The sequence below is a fragment of the Zea mays genome, chromosome 6 (genome assembly GCF_902167145.1).
Source record: "Zea mays cultivar B73 chromosome 6, Zm-B73-REFERENCE-NAM-5.0, whole genome shotgun sequence".
NCBI lineage: Eukaryota > Viridiplantae > Streptophyta > Magnoliopsida > Poales > Poaceae > Zea > Zea mays.
The window spans coordinates 173,299,068-173,312,345 of NC_050101.1; the positions used below are offsets into that span (position 1 = coordinate 173,299,068).

Consider the following 13,278-nt stretch of genomic DNA (forward strand, 5'->3'; position numbering starts at 1 on the left):
GGTAGTGTTTAGTTGAGCAGCCAAGTAGAACGGAGCCATTCCGTCTTTGATTCTAGGAACGGAACCGTTCGGTTCTGTGTTTGGTAAGCTAGAACGGAGCGGCTCTGTTTTTTGTTTAGTTGCAGAGTGAACTGGAACAAAGCGGCTCTGTTTTTTGTTTGGTTGCAGAGGGAGGCCCGCGAGCTGCTGCGCACGGATGGGAGGGCGAGCTGTGCGAGCGGTCTGGGAACGGAGCGGCTCCGTCGCATTAATTTTTTGGAGTGGGTTGGTTACGGATCTGAGGAGAATATTTCCTAATTGGAGTCACTCTGTTTTAGTTACTTTATAACCAAACAACAATAAAACTGGACCAAACACTACCAAAAACACCGCCAACATGGGATTTAAAGCATCTAGGATGCACTAAATAATGTGAAAGAAAAAAAATATATTATAGGCTTTTATTTGGTGGCCCATCTAAAAACCCACTAATTGAGCCCAAACTTAAGTTCCACCAGACCCACACCACACGTTTCTTTACCCAACCTTTTTTCACTGATCCACCGAAAGCACAACCGCCGCCGTTTCTTCATCTCCCATCTTCGTCGTCTTCGCAGCACCGGCGCTCCATTTTCCGCTCTCGGCACGCAGGCGACGGCGGCGGCGCTCAGGCTTGGGATCTCAACGACGGAGTCAGCGGTTTCCCCTCCCCCTCTCGCCAGCCGCCTCGCGCCTTCGCCTCCGGTCCTCCGCACACCGGCTGGTGACCCTGCGTGCGTGCCTCTCTCTCTCCTCCCGCCTTCGGTGGATCGTCAACGCCGCCAGGCCCCGGCATCTGAGCCGCGCGCGGCCTGAGGGCAGCGAGAGCCAGCAGATGCTGCTCCACCAAGGTGGTCGCGCATGCCCAAAGCGAAGCGTTACCCGTCCTCTTAGCGCTGAAGCGTGCGCTTAGTGCCGGCTTTTGGAACCCTGTATCATACCGAATTGCGCATTATAGAAATTGGCTAGGACTACACTGGGTTTGCCATTGGCCATGACGTGTGCTGCTTACAGTATCAGAGGTCCTCTCATGCTTGCTGCAAGGCGCAGCTCGGATGTGTTCGCTAGTAGCAAGTCGTGCAATGGCAAGTCTTCGGTGTCTTACCCCGTTATTCAGTGGTGGAGCAGTAACTGCTCATCCTTCACAATGCGGCATGTCGCCTCCCATCATCACTTGATTGTTAAGGCTTCAGCAACGTGGCACTCAAAAGCTTCAGCAACTGATGCAGCCACTGCTTCCGGTACCTAAGATACTGATTTATTTTGTTTTTCGAAAATGAAACGTTTTAATGTAATGCAAATCAAGCCACCTGTTTGTTGTCGTTTCTCAGATGAGAGGATAACTGTACTGGTCATTGGTGGTGGAGGCAGGGAGCATGCTCTTTGTTATGCCTTGAACCGTTCCCCATCATGTGCTGCAGTTCTATGTGCCCCTGGTAATGCTGGTATTGCTCAGTCCGGGGATGCAACATGTATTTCAGATTTGGACATCTCCAGTAGCGATGATGTTATCTCGTTCTGCCGCAAGAGGGAAGTGGGAATGGTTGTAGTGGGTCCTGAAGCCCCTCTTGTCGCGGGTCTTGTGAATGACCTTGTCAAAGTTGGGATACCAACCTTTGGCCCTTCATCAGAGGCTGCAGCATTAGAAGGATCAAAGGACTTCATGAAGAAGTTGTGTGATAAGTACAACATCCCTACAGCCAAGGTACTTACTTCCTTTTCATTTATGGGATAAGTTACTCTTGGCATGACTATAGGATTATGTTTACGTAAATGCCTGTATATAGGTGATGACATCTGCAGGTTAAGATTCGAACCAAACAATTTACTGTTTTAGGTATTCATATAGATGTGTCCTTTGTTTTGACACAAGTTTTAGCCTGCTCACGTTGTACTAATCTCATATTGATAGTCACAAACATTGTAAATAGTTAACTATGATTTTTCATGTCATCTCTGGTTTTATGGCTGAACTATATTAAATAACTATTTGTAATTCTAAAAATTCCCTAGCATGTGTTTAAATTGAAGTCATTGTGTTCCTCTCGAAAAGAGAGAATGTAAGGTCAGTATACAAAAAAGGTAAAAACACAGCTCATTCATTTGTAACTTGTAAGTATTGATAATGTCAGATGTTAGCCATTCAAAGCCTTCTAATATGAGAACTTATTTCTCTCTAGTACAGTATCGCACATTCACGGACGCTGTGGAAGCTAAAAAATATGTTAAAAATGAAGGAGCCCCTATCGTTGTTAAAGCTGATGGACTGGCTGCTGGAAAGGGTGTGGTTGTCGCAATGACTTTGGATGAGGCGTTCGAAGCCATAGATTCTATGTTGGTTGAAGGCTCATTCGGTTCTGCTGGTTCACTGGTTATCATCGAAGAATTTCTAGAGGGTGAAGAAGCCTCTTTCTTTGCATTGGTAGATGGCACAAATGCTTTACCTCTTGAATCAGCACAGGATCACAAAAGAGTTGGTGATGGTGATGTTGGCCCAAATACCGGTGGTATGGGTGCATACTCCCCTGCTCCAATAGTGACAGATGAGCTCAAACGCACTGTAATGGAAAGTATAATTATCCCTACTGTTAAAGGAATGTCAACCGAAGGTTGCAAGTTTGTTGGTGTATTATATGCTGGGCTTATGATCGAGAAGAAGTCTGGGCTGCCTAAGCTTATTGAGTACAATGTAAGATTTGGTGACCCAGAATGCCAGGTTAGTTACCCATCTCCAGTATCCAGTATTCATTTTTGTAGAGGAACGAACAAGAAATTCCACAAAATTGATTTTAAAAACAAGATCTGAACAAAAGCTTCATACAATATAAGTGTATAGCGGAGTGTCGGAATGCATCAATCAATAATTCAGTACAGACAGAAAGTTCAGAACATGATCTTTTGGAAGAGAAACATCCAACTGTTTAGTAAACTTTCAGATTAGCGGAACGATGCATTATAGTTTATACATGTCTAAATTTATAATTCCAATTTGGGTTTTGGTTAATATGATCAATGTATTTTCGTTAGACAATAGAATGCAAAGGATATGTATATCTTTCCAACTAAGTCTGTGCTTGTGCTGCACTTTTGCCCAAAAATTTTCATTCTCTTCTCTTCCAGTGGATGAGCTGAGTAGACTTGATTACTGTAACGCAAGTGGAATGGTGCATTTCTGTGTCATAAAATAGCATATTGGATTAGTCTAGGTGATCAGATATATTATTACAATCTGAAAAAGGAGATATGATGTATAGTGAAATGAAAAATTGCAATGCACGCCTATTTAAGATCTATATAACTGCCTATTTAGGACCATCTGGTAGCCATTATACTATTCCTCACTATCTGTTTGATCAATATCAGACAAATTAAAGTTTCTTTGGTTGTAAATTTGGAAGCTCACATTTCTTGACCAGTGCAGAATGTCCAATTTTTTACTCTATCTGCTGCAGAAAAAAATCATTTCCATTTCTTTTTTACCAATGACAGTCTTACATGTCTAGCTTGGACCGCTTATTTTATTCAGTAATATCTAAGGATATATTAATGTCATGGGCATACTTTAGATGTCCCTGAACCCAAGCAGCGTCACCATGCTGACACTCAGCAGCCGCACCAGAAGATCTGGAACACATGAGGTACTAGAAAAATAGAAACTTAGAGAGATTTGTTGCTTAACGAGAGAAGATACAAGGCCATCCTATAGATGGGACAACTGGACCTTAAGGAACTATTCTCTGAAATTAAAGAAACAAATCAACATAATCTTATTTTTGAATAAAAACAAACCATAAGGCTACTGGAACATTCAACATGCAGGACCAGTAGAAGTAGTACAACATCAAAATTAAATATGAGAAACTGTAAGTGGAGAGGGGGTGGGGTTAAGATGGCTTCTGGGCATTCCGCTTAAGATAGAATGTAACATTCTCTCGCCAGTCAAGAAAACCTCTGAACTCCTGTCCTACCCATACGTAGCGGCACCGTTGCCCATGTTTTTCTTAACTCCAGCCAAAAAAATTTGAGGAGTGCTACTCAAGCCACCCAACCAACTCAAGCTAGAAGCCCTTTTGCTAATAGAAAACGTACGATTGTTTCTTGGAGTTGTTCATAGCTGTTCTGTTCGCCTAAGTAATATGAATCCAAATTATAGGTCTCTATCAGTTCAAACTACTGTTCTAAAAATCCTAATGGGTTACTACATTGTAATATATGTTTGAACTTGAACTTTATGGATAATTTCCTTTGCTGCATCTTCATTATGCCTTTCTAGTAGTACATCTTCGAAGTACACCACACACATTTCAGACGAATCATTTAGCTGAAATCGTGTGCTTGACCTGTGACTGAAATATTTTTCTCATGGTATTCCAACTATCCTTTTCTCTACTGATCTATTTTTTGTGTCATTATAGGTTCTGATGATGCGATTAGAATCTGATTTGGCACAAGTTCTGTTATCTGCTTGCCAGGGAGAGTTAGGCAATGTTTCACTAACCTGGTCACCCGAAATGGCAATGGTGGTTGTGATGGCAAGCCAGGGATACCCGGGCCCTTATAAAAAGGGGACCGTGATAAAAAACGTGGACAAGGCTGAGCAGGTGTCTCCGGCTGTCAAGATATTCCATGCTGGGACAGCACTAGATGGAGACGGCAACCTTGTTGCCGTTGGAGGGCGAGTTCTTGGTGTCACTGCCAAGGGCAAGGACATTGAAGAAGCAAGGGCAAGAGCATATGGTGCGGTAGACGCTGTCGAGTGGCCAGAAGGGTTCTTCAGGCACGACATTGGTTGGAGAGCACTGAGGCAGAAGCAAGCGGCAAAATAGGTAGCAGCTACCCATGACCACGAGATTTTCCTAGACTACCACAACTACGGTGAGCTTGTAGTGTTTGCAAGTAATAAAAAGGGAAACGGTGTAACGTTCACTGATTTTTTTTTGGTTGTGGAACAGCAGGTTGTTCAAATTTTAACACCTGCGGATTTCAGCATGATTTGGTAGATGTTTGAACCGAGATTATGTTCAGAGTCTAGACAAGCGCTAGCGTGAAAGCAGCGCCATCTGAATTCTGACCATTTGTCTTTCAGTTCTCGGATAAGTGGACCTCCTATATGACTGTGATATCTCAAACCAAACACTTCAGAGTGTGATCGACCTGTCCTGTCCCGTCCGGTTATCCATAGTATAGTCACCAAGCTATATGTTATCTGGGCATGTCTAGATGTTGATCTATCAGACCGACGCTTCTTTTTTTCCCGTTCTTCGGCCGCTCGCAGAGACAGGAGACGGACGTCTCGACCCTCGGAGAGCGACGGCCGGCGACCGGACGTCCCGCGTGTCTACGCCTCGGTGGCTGCAGCCGTCTCGGCTCGGTCTCGCTCGCTCACGTCCAGCGGTCCAGGCATCCAGCGTACAGTGCAAGGCTGCAAGCTAAGCCACCGGTGGTCGCGGTCGCGGCAACGGCTGGAACGAAAACCCTTGGTTTTCAGGAGAGGTGTGAGCTGAGGTCGGCAGGAGCAGGAGACAAGTGAAAAACGGAACTGACCGGGACCGCGGGACAGGCTCGTCACGTCGCCGATCAGCCGGTGGCGGTTTCTGGGCGAGGATTGCGTCTGGATCCATGGCCGGCGGCTTTGCACTTGCTGGGGTGCTAGCCGGTGACCCGATCCCTGCTCGCGGTTGCTCACTGTGCACAGTAGGCTGTTGATGGCGACGCGTCCACTGGAGCAGAGTGGAGCAGTCGGCTGATTCTGCCGCTGAATTGAATTCAGCGCAGCGGGCACTGCTAATCCGTGGCCTGAATGGTACTGGCAGTAGGCAGTAGCCTGAACATGGAGGGTCAGTCGTCAGCGGGGTAGTTGGAGGGACGGCGATTCGGCGAACATACGCTAAACGCTATTACTGTAAAGATTGATAATAATTATAAAATATTTTGAATAAAACGAGTAGATCAAATTTAGGGGAAAAAAGTTAAACGAATTATAAATGGGAACAAATAGAGTATCAGTCTTAAGGATGTTTTGAAAGAGTTTTGTCGGTAAAAAGTAGATCTGAATCTACCATTTATCTAAATTTATCATAAAACAAGTCCGCCGTGGATCTAATATTTATCGAGGCGTCCCATATAACCTCACTTTCTTCTGTCTTATTGTCAATATGCACCCACACGCCACAAGACAAAATGGAAAAGAGCCAATTTCCCTCAGTTCACATAACGTTCTCCTCTTGAGAACTTCTGTTTTTTTTAAAAAAACCATGTTTAATTTTTTTGTTGAAACTAAGACTATTTTGACTCTAGAATCAACGCCATGACCTAGAGCGGTGCGACACTAAGGTTACACATCTCGGCACTATAAATCAGGACATCGAGATTTGACTCCTCGACTTTGGCATCTCCTTTCACTCATATGACGTCTCTCACTCCGTTCACGCTCTCTTTCCCCAAGACATTTCATTATCGTGACCTTTCTTCTTCGGCCTTGGCTGTCATGCAACACTTACGCTAAACCAACTCTGCCCCTGCGCCCACCCCTAGCCTGCTAGCCTCACTCTGTTGTCGCCTGCCCCTGGCCGCGTAGCCGCCCTCACAAGGCGTCCCCTACCCCACCCGTTGGCTAACCCTATTCGCAGGGACAGAGCTAGCGGTGGGGCAGGTGGGGCTCCAGCCCTTCTACCGCTTTCGAGTCCATGGAGCCCCACTGGCCCCTTGCTAAAATTTAAGATGCACACGATATAGTAGAAATAGTCTCATACAGTGTATCAGTTTAATTCAGCCCCTCCTGAAAAATTTTCTGACTTCATCCCTACCTATTCGCGTGGTCACCCTTTATCGGTAGCCTTGACACTCGCCCTCCATCCCTAAGCACGACGTCTACTTCAAACATTGAAATTTATTCATTAATTTGTTAGTGATGTAGTTAGTAACTTAGTTTGTTGTATAGTTATAAATTATGCTAATAACTAGTTAGCAGTAGTTAGTTATATATGTAATTATTGTTTAGTAATTTAGTTATTAAGTTTTAGTAACTTGGCGCCATATGTAGTTAGGTTTTAGTTATCAATCAGTTAGATGTTAGGTACTTAGTTAATTAGATAAATTTTAGTTAGTTAGTAATTCAATAGTATTTAGTTTACATTTAGTTGTTTGTATCAAAAACCGTTTAAAGGTACTAATTTTCTGTATAAAATAGATGGACAATATAGTAATCTTATACCATGGAGGTAGTGTAGACATAGATGATTGTACAAACTTTTTATTTGTTGGGATGCAATCATGCAAAGCAAGTATGTGTTATTTAGTGATCGGTCGTTGTTTATTGAATTGGTTGCTAGACGCAGGGAAGAGCTACTTTGTGATGCAAATGAGGATGATATCATAGTTGAGGGGGTACTCCACAAGATTCGAAACTTTATTATAAGACACATGTTCTCAATTGCCTCCGAGGATCAGTGGCAAAATCATGTGAGGTCGTGGTTGGAGTTTCTCGTTCTGTTGAAGTTGAGTGTCACACAAATGATGTCGTGGCGGCCCCTCATTCAAGTAAGTGTCATAATAACATTTGAGTTTACAGGTTTTGACCTTGAATATATTCATTTGTCTAAATCATACCGTTGTTGTGCTTGTGATCTAGTAGACATCCTAATAATTCTGGTTGTCCACCCATTGCTCCAACATGCATTGTCAACAAGGCTTCTAATAGTGTGGATGCCCAAATTATGGATGAGGAGGCTTAAGGGCTTGCAAGAGCCATTGATTTGATGATTATAGCGACCATGACACTTAAGACATAGATGAACTAGGTAGCAAAAGTATGACCTCTAATTTCCACCCTAATCAAACATATCTAGATAAATTATCTACATGTGCAACTATGATTTTGACTAAGTGTGTTGCTATATTTACTATACTAAGTTATGCAACCTAGGTCCTAAACCTATAACTAGCCTAACAACTACGATATGAACATAAAACACACAAACAAGGTACTTAATATAAACAAGGAAGCTAAAGAGCGATAAAGATACATACTCCTGTATGATGATGCCGATATTTTTACCAAGTATAAAGAAGCATAAATACTTTCTGATAACCATCATTAGAGCCCCTTGTAAGGATGATCTCACAAGAGTCAAGCTCACAGTCAAATAACTTCGTAGATAGTCTCCAGGTCTTCTTCATGTACAAGCGGGATTTTGGGATGGCCCCTCTTGAACCGCCCCCAGTTATCTTCTCTATCAAGTTTCTAGTCAAAATGTCATGGATCTTGTTCTCTCCAGATATCTTAACTCTAGACAATGAATCCTAACTAATAAGCATGAGAGTATGATACCATTATCTACCTAGAAAACCAGGCTTGCAAAAAATACACCTAATATAGATGAAATCAACATATGTAAATTGAGAAGAGGAAGGATACCTTGATTTTGAGGATTTATAGATCAAATCCAAGTTTCCAATGTTGAATCAACAAAACAAAAGAAGGTTAAAAGGAACAAGAAGGGAGACACTAATAAAGATGAAAAACAAATGTAAACCATACGATGATACGAATGAGAGTGTACGTGCTGGGAAAAGGGATGGTGGACCATGGCGCCATAGGTTATGGTACTAAATTGTTGTCATGTTATTTATGTGGTGATATATAATGACGCTATGGCCTAGAACTCTAAGGGCTTGTTTGGATAGAAGGGAATTGAAGGAGATTCTATTCCTCTATATCCAAACAAGCCCTAAGACCTATAACTGGATGCTATAGGTCATACTCCATCCGTTCATGAATATATGACAACATTAACTTTTAAAAAAAACTATAACCATTCGTCTTATTAAAAAACGAGTTATCATTTACTTTTTTGTGATTTATTTTATTACTTAAGGTAGTTTGTGCTTGCTTTAAAATTTTACATTTTTGAAAAATATTTTGAATAATACGAGTGATTAAAGTTTTTTTTAAAAAAATCAACGGTGTCATATATTTGTGAACGGATGTAGTGCCGGCTCCTACGGGTCTAAAAATTAAAAATTGTATATATCCAACCCATGCATACTACTATGGTTAATGTAGAAGCTAATTCTCTACTATACTTAAAGCACTAGTTTCAACGATCATCTTTTTACAAAAAAAGTTTCTATATTTCTTCTAAATCAGCTTAGCGTAAAATGTTAAAAATCACTGTAGAAGTTGGGCTTTGAACTTTGAACCCGCACCCTGATGGAAGAAGGGTGAAAAAACACTAGACAAAGTTGTCTAAACAGCAGAAACATTATGCTCACGTGTTTATAATATTGAATATAAATTGTACATATGTATATATGATTTTTTATAAAATAAAAAAAAATAATTGTGTCGGGTCGGGCCAGGACTACGAGCTGAGGCTACGGCCTAAGCACCGCACGACGCACGTGCCGGGTTGGCTCAGACACTAAAAATGGGTTGTGCCTCGGACCGGCTCGCTAGACACAACCTATTTGACCATCTTGAAAGAGAAATAGACTTAATCATTTTTTATAATCGATTTTGTTAATTGACGACCAACGTAACCCACGTGGACCAACTAGTATTTCTTTATCGTTGCACACCCTGGTCGAATGAGAGTCGTACAACCCGGTTGTACGTATAGCACTGCTCTAAAAAATATCTTAGTTGTACTAGTCGTCTAAACACATTTTTTTAGAAAAAAGGCTAAAATAAAATAAAAACGGCAAGAAGGCACCGTCGTTTGCATGGGCCATCCTGCGATCGGAGAAGACGAGAACGCTCACAGTACCAAATTTTTAGTTCATTCATGAGGTCAAGATCAACGGTCAGGGCCAGAAGCAGGAAAGATCTGGAGGCAGAGGGACGGACTCTGACGTCCGAACCACAAACGCCATTCCAATTAACATCACTGTCCGCTCATTAACGTCTTAGGCTTACGCCTTGTACCTTTGCGGTGACGAACGTACTATGAATGATGAACCATAGCACAGCAGGATGCCAGCAACACAAACCAATTGAAATTAACAAGCTGAAAAAATAGCGATTCTTACATAACGATGCTAATAAGAACAACACTGCATAATCCACACTCGAGGTCTAGTGGTTGATGGACCAAAGATCGATTTTTTTTTCAGTATGGTTTTGGATTGGATCCTACAGCTAGCTACCCTTCTCCCTCCGCCTTGCACGCTCCGGCTACTGCTTGTCACCGCCGCGGTTGAGCATCTCCTTGTAGTTGAGCAGCGAGTTCAGTCGCTGCAGCTGTAGCTGCTGCCTGAACTTGTTGATGAAGTCGTCCGCGCGCGCGTTCACGCACTGATGCGCGTCCGCCTCCGCCACGACGCCGCTCGAGCTCGACTTGTTCATCCTCGTGTCCTGCTTCTTGCCCTGCTCCCGCGCCGGCTCCGACCGGCTCCGCCCGTAGTGCGCCGCCTGCTGCTTCTCCTTGTCCGTCTCCGTGGCGGCGGTGGCGGAGGGAAGGTCGGGGCCGAGGTCGCCGGAGCGGAAGCGGTACAGGCCGAAGGAGCGGAGGCGGTCCAGGACGGACGACGTGCGCGACAGCGGCGGCGCGGGCGCCGGAGGCGGGACGTATTCCTCCTCCTGGTAGTGGTGCACCTGCTGCTGCTGCCTGAAGCTGTCGATGAATGCCTCCGCCCTCGCGTCCACGCACTCGGCGCCGGCCTCCGCCTGCCTCTGAGCGGGCGTCTTCCTAGCCCCCGAGCTCGACTTGGCCCTTGTTGAGTTGCCCCCCTGCGTCTTCTCCTTCTTGTCCTGCTGCTCCCGTGCCGGCTCGGACCGGCCGATGTCGTAGTGCGTGTGCGCGTGCCTCTTCTCGTCCGCCGGGGTGGCGAAGCCGTCGCTCGCTGGAACTGACGCGGCGGCGGCGGGTTCGTCGGGAGCGAGGAAGCCGTAGAGGCCCAGCGAGCGGAGCCTGTCCAGCACGGACGACGTGCGCTGCAGCGGGGCGGGTGCCGGCGGCGGCGGAGTGACGTATTCTTGCCGGTAGTGGTACTCTTGCTGGGGTGGCGACGGCCTCCGCCTGAAACCGCCGCCTTCGGCTTCCTCGACGGAGACGTCGTCCTCGGTGACCGCCTGGACGATCCTGGGCGCCGCCCGCGACACCTGCGACTTCCTCACCTCCGAGCCCGACTTCTTTACCCTGGGCGGCGCCGGCCTCCTCTCACCCTCCCGCGCAGCAGGCGCCGGCTCGGACCGGCTCCTTGCGTAGTGCGCCGACGCGATCGTCTCTTCCTCCTCCACCGGAGCGGGCACATCCTGCGCGTGGTTCGGCGGCGTGGCGCCGTACTCGGGCGGGAAGTCCCCGGAGCGGAAGCGGTACAGGCCGAGCGACCTGAGGCGGTCGAGGACAGAGGACGTGCGCGCGAGCGGCGCGGGCGGAGGCGGCGCCGCGTACAGCGTGGGGTCCGGGTGGTAGTAGTGGCCGTACCCCGGCTGCTCCATCTGCGGGTGCAGCGTTTCCTGGTGGCCGTTGCCGTCGTCGTGGTAGTAGTTCTCCCTGCGGCGGCGCTGCTTGGTGGCGCGGGAGGTGAGCGCGATGGTGCCGATGACGAGGTTGACGACGAGGAAGAACGTGGCCGGCGTGAAGTAGCCCCGGATCCACGCGCCCAGCGCCGTCGCCGCGTCGGCGCTGTCCATCTGGCAGCCGGAGTGAGAGGCACCGAACAGGGTTACAGAGGTGGCTCGGGGGACGGAGGGGAGGTGAGGTTGGGCGGCGGTGATCGGGATTGGCGTCTGGTGCAGGGGGATTGGATTGGCGTCTGGTGACCCGGCGTTAAATGGTGGCTGGGGCTGCGGGGAGCACGCGGCGCGCCGCGGAGGAGCGGATGCTCTGGTGCTGACTTGGTGGGTGGAAAACGTGGGAATCCAAGTGCCGCCCCTCGTGCCCGCGCGAGCCGACCCGCCGGGATTGCAGGCAGAGAGAGCCAGCTGACGCCCATGCCTTTCTTCATGACATCTGCCCTCTCCGCAACTGCCACGCGGCCTCGTGCAGAGTAGACAGTATAGACATCGCTCGTCGGCACAGACCACAGTATAGTGATACTAGTAGTACTAGTAACAGTGAAGCTCGAAAAAAAAAGGAAAACTGCCCTGTAGGGTGCCCACAGACTGGCCCACGTACCTGTCTGTTTGGTTTTTTAGCTTGTAGCAATCAAAAGATGTCAAACGCTTAAACTTTTCAGCCTATTTTTATAACAATTATTTTAATAAAAATTGTTCAAAATTAATATGAACACAGAATCGATCGAGTCGTCATGATAGTAGAAATCCATCGTTTTCTATATATTAAACCTTTTAGACCACTTTATCTTCTTCCACATCTAATCTCCACGATATAGATTCTTTCTATAGTCAGAAAAAAAACTGATCATAAAAAAGCTGAATCAAAGCCCTCGCATATCTTCGTGCCATGCTTGTTCTTTTTTCTCTGTCTACTTTCATTCAAACTTCATATATTTCATTCAAACGACTGAAATCTAGGACTAAGATGCGGTTTGCAACGGCAATGGCAGCTGAAGTTAGCGAGGGGGGTTGGCAATCGACAGAAATCAACCCAGGGTTTTGGTCGTGCCGAGGCTTCTACAAGATGGGCGCTTGTCCAGTCCAGTCCAGCCTGACGCCGTGCCGGATACACATGGGCTCGGTCCGGCGAATTTGATCGAGTAGCTCACCAGCCACGTGCCGTCACGTGCGCTACCTGCATTGAGTCGGAAGTCCAGGTCAACGTGAAATGCGCGCGCCACAGCCACACCGTCACGTCCAAACGCTATCAAGCCACCTAATGTGAGCAGATAAGCGCTGTCGCAAGACGCTATCTAATCTAACCTGCAGTTTGTATTTTTTTTTCCTTCCTCCTCCTGATGGTCGCTGTCACTGTCATTGTCACAGGCGCGGTAACGTAGCGAGTCCGATCTCGTCTGTCTTCGCTTCGCCACGAAACGAGACGCATAGCGCAGCACGCCATGTGTACCCAGCAATCGACCGCGCCTAGCGGCTTAGCCTTTGCGTGCTCGCGATGCACGAAGCTGGGGACAGTCGTTGTCCGTCTCGGCGCGGTGTAGTGTAGTACCCATGCCTACGTTAGCAACACCGCCGCCCTTGGTAATTTAGGACGAGCAACAGCCGCGCGGGCTGGCAGGAGGCTCCAGCTGGTGCAGTTAGGCTGGGCGCAGCGGTTACCGCTAGCAATCCCCCTCCCCTTGCATGCGGTCTGTAGGGGCACCCTATAGCCGCAGCGGTGCTCCCTACAGCGCCCCTACGTG

At 46.8% G+C, this 13,278-nt stretch overlaps 2 protein-coding genes across 4 annotated transcripts; one reads left to right on the plus strand and one right to left on the minus strand.

Moving 5' to 3' along the window:
* Nucleotides 1-422: 422 nt before the first annotated feature.
* LOC100281518 (phosphoribosylamine--glycine ligase) lies at nucleotides 423-5,193 on the plus strand. 3 transcript variants are annotated; one of them, XM_020538937.3, is made up of 5 exons: nucleotides 423-1,259; nucleotides 1,350-1,723; nucleotides 2,204-2,734; nucleotides 4,434-4,893; nucleotides 4,974-5,169. In XM_020538937.3, the coding sequence occupies exons 1-4, from the start codon at nucleotides 1,013-1,015 to the stop codon at nucleotides 4,842-4,844; spliced, it is 1,563 nt and encodes a 520-aa protein (XP_020394526.1). In that variant the 5' UTR covers nucleotides 423-1,012; the 3' UTR covers nucleotides 4,845-4,893; nucleotides 4,974-5,169. The 3 variants fall into 3 exon arrangements, with proteins under 3 accessions (XP_020394526.1, XP_020394527.1, NP_001147908.2); XM_020538938.3 differs by having other exon boundaries at nucleotides 4,971-5,167; NM_001154436.2 differs by having other exon boundaries at nucleotides 533-1,259; nucleotides 4,434-5,193.
* Nucleotides 5,194-9,993: 4,800 nt separating this feature from the next.
* Nucleotides 9,994-11,753, minus strand: LOC100279454 (uncharacterized). The gene has a single exon (NM_001152459.1). It carries the CDS (start codon nucleotides 11,651-11,653, stop codon nucleotides 10,193-10,195), a length of 1,461 nt encoding a protein of 486 aa, NP_001145931.1. The 5' UTR covers nucleotides 11,654-11,753; the 3' UTR covers nucleotides 9,994-10,192.
* Between the last annotated feature and the right edge of the window lie 1,525 nt (nucleotides 11,754-13,278).

Coding starts and splice junctions, on each gene's coding strand:
- LOC100279454 (NM_001152459.1), bottom strand. CDS start 11,653: ATGGACAGCGCCGACGCGGCGACGGCGCTGGGCGCGTGGATCCGGGGC.
- LOC100281518 (XM_020538937.3), top strand. CDS start 1,013: ATGACGTGTGCTGCTTACAGTATCAGAGGTCCTCTCATGCTTGCTGCA. Junction 1,260..1,349: donor TGATGCAGCCACTGCTTCCG/GTACCTAAGATA, acceptor GTCGTTTCTCAG/ATGAGAGGATAACTGTACTG. Junction 2,735..4,433: donor TTGGTGACCCAGAATGCCAG/GTTAGTTACCCA, acceptor GTGTCATTATAG/GTTCTGATGATGCGATTAGA.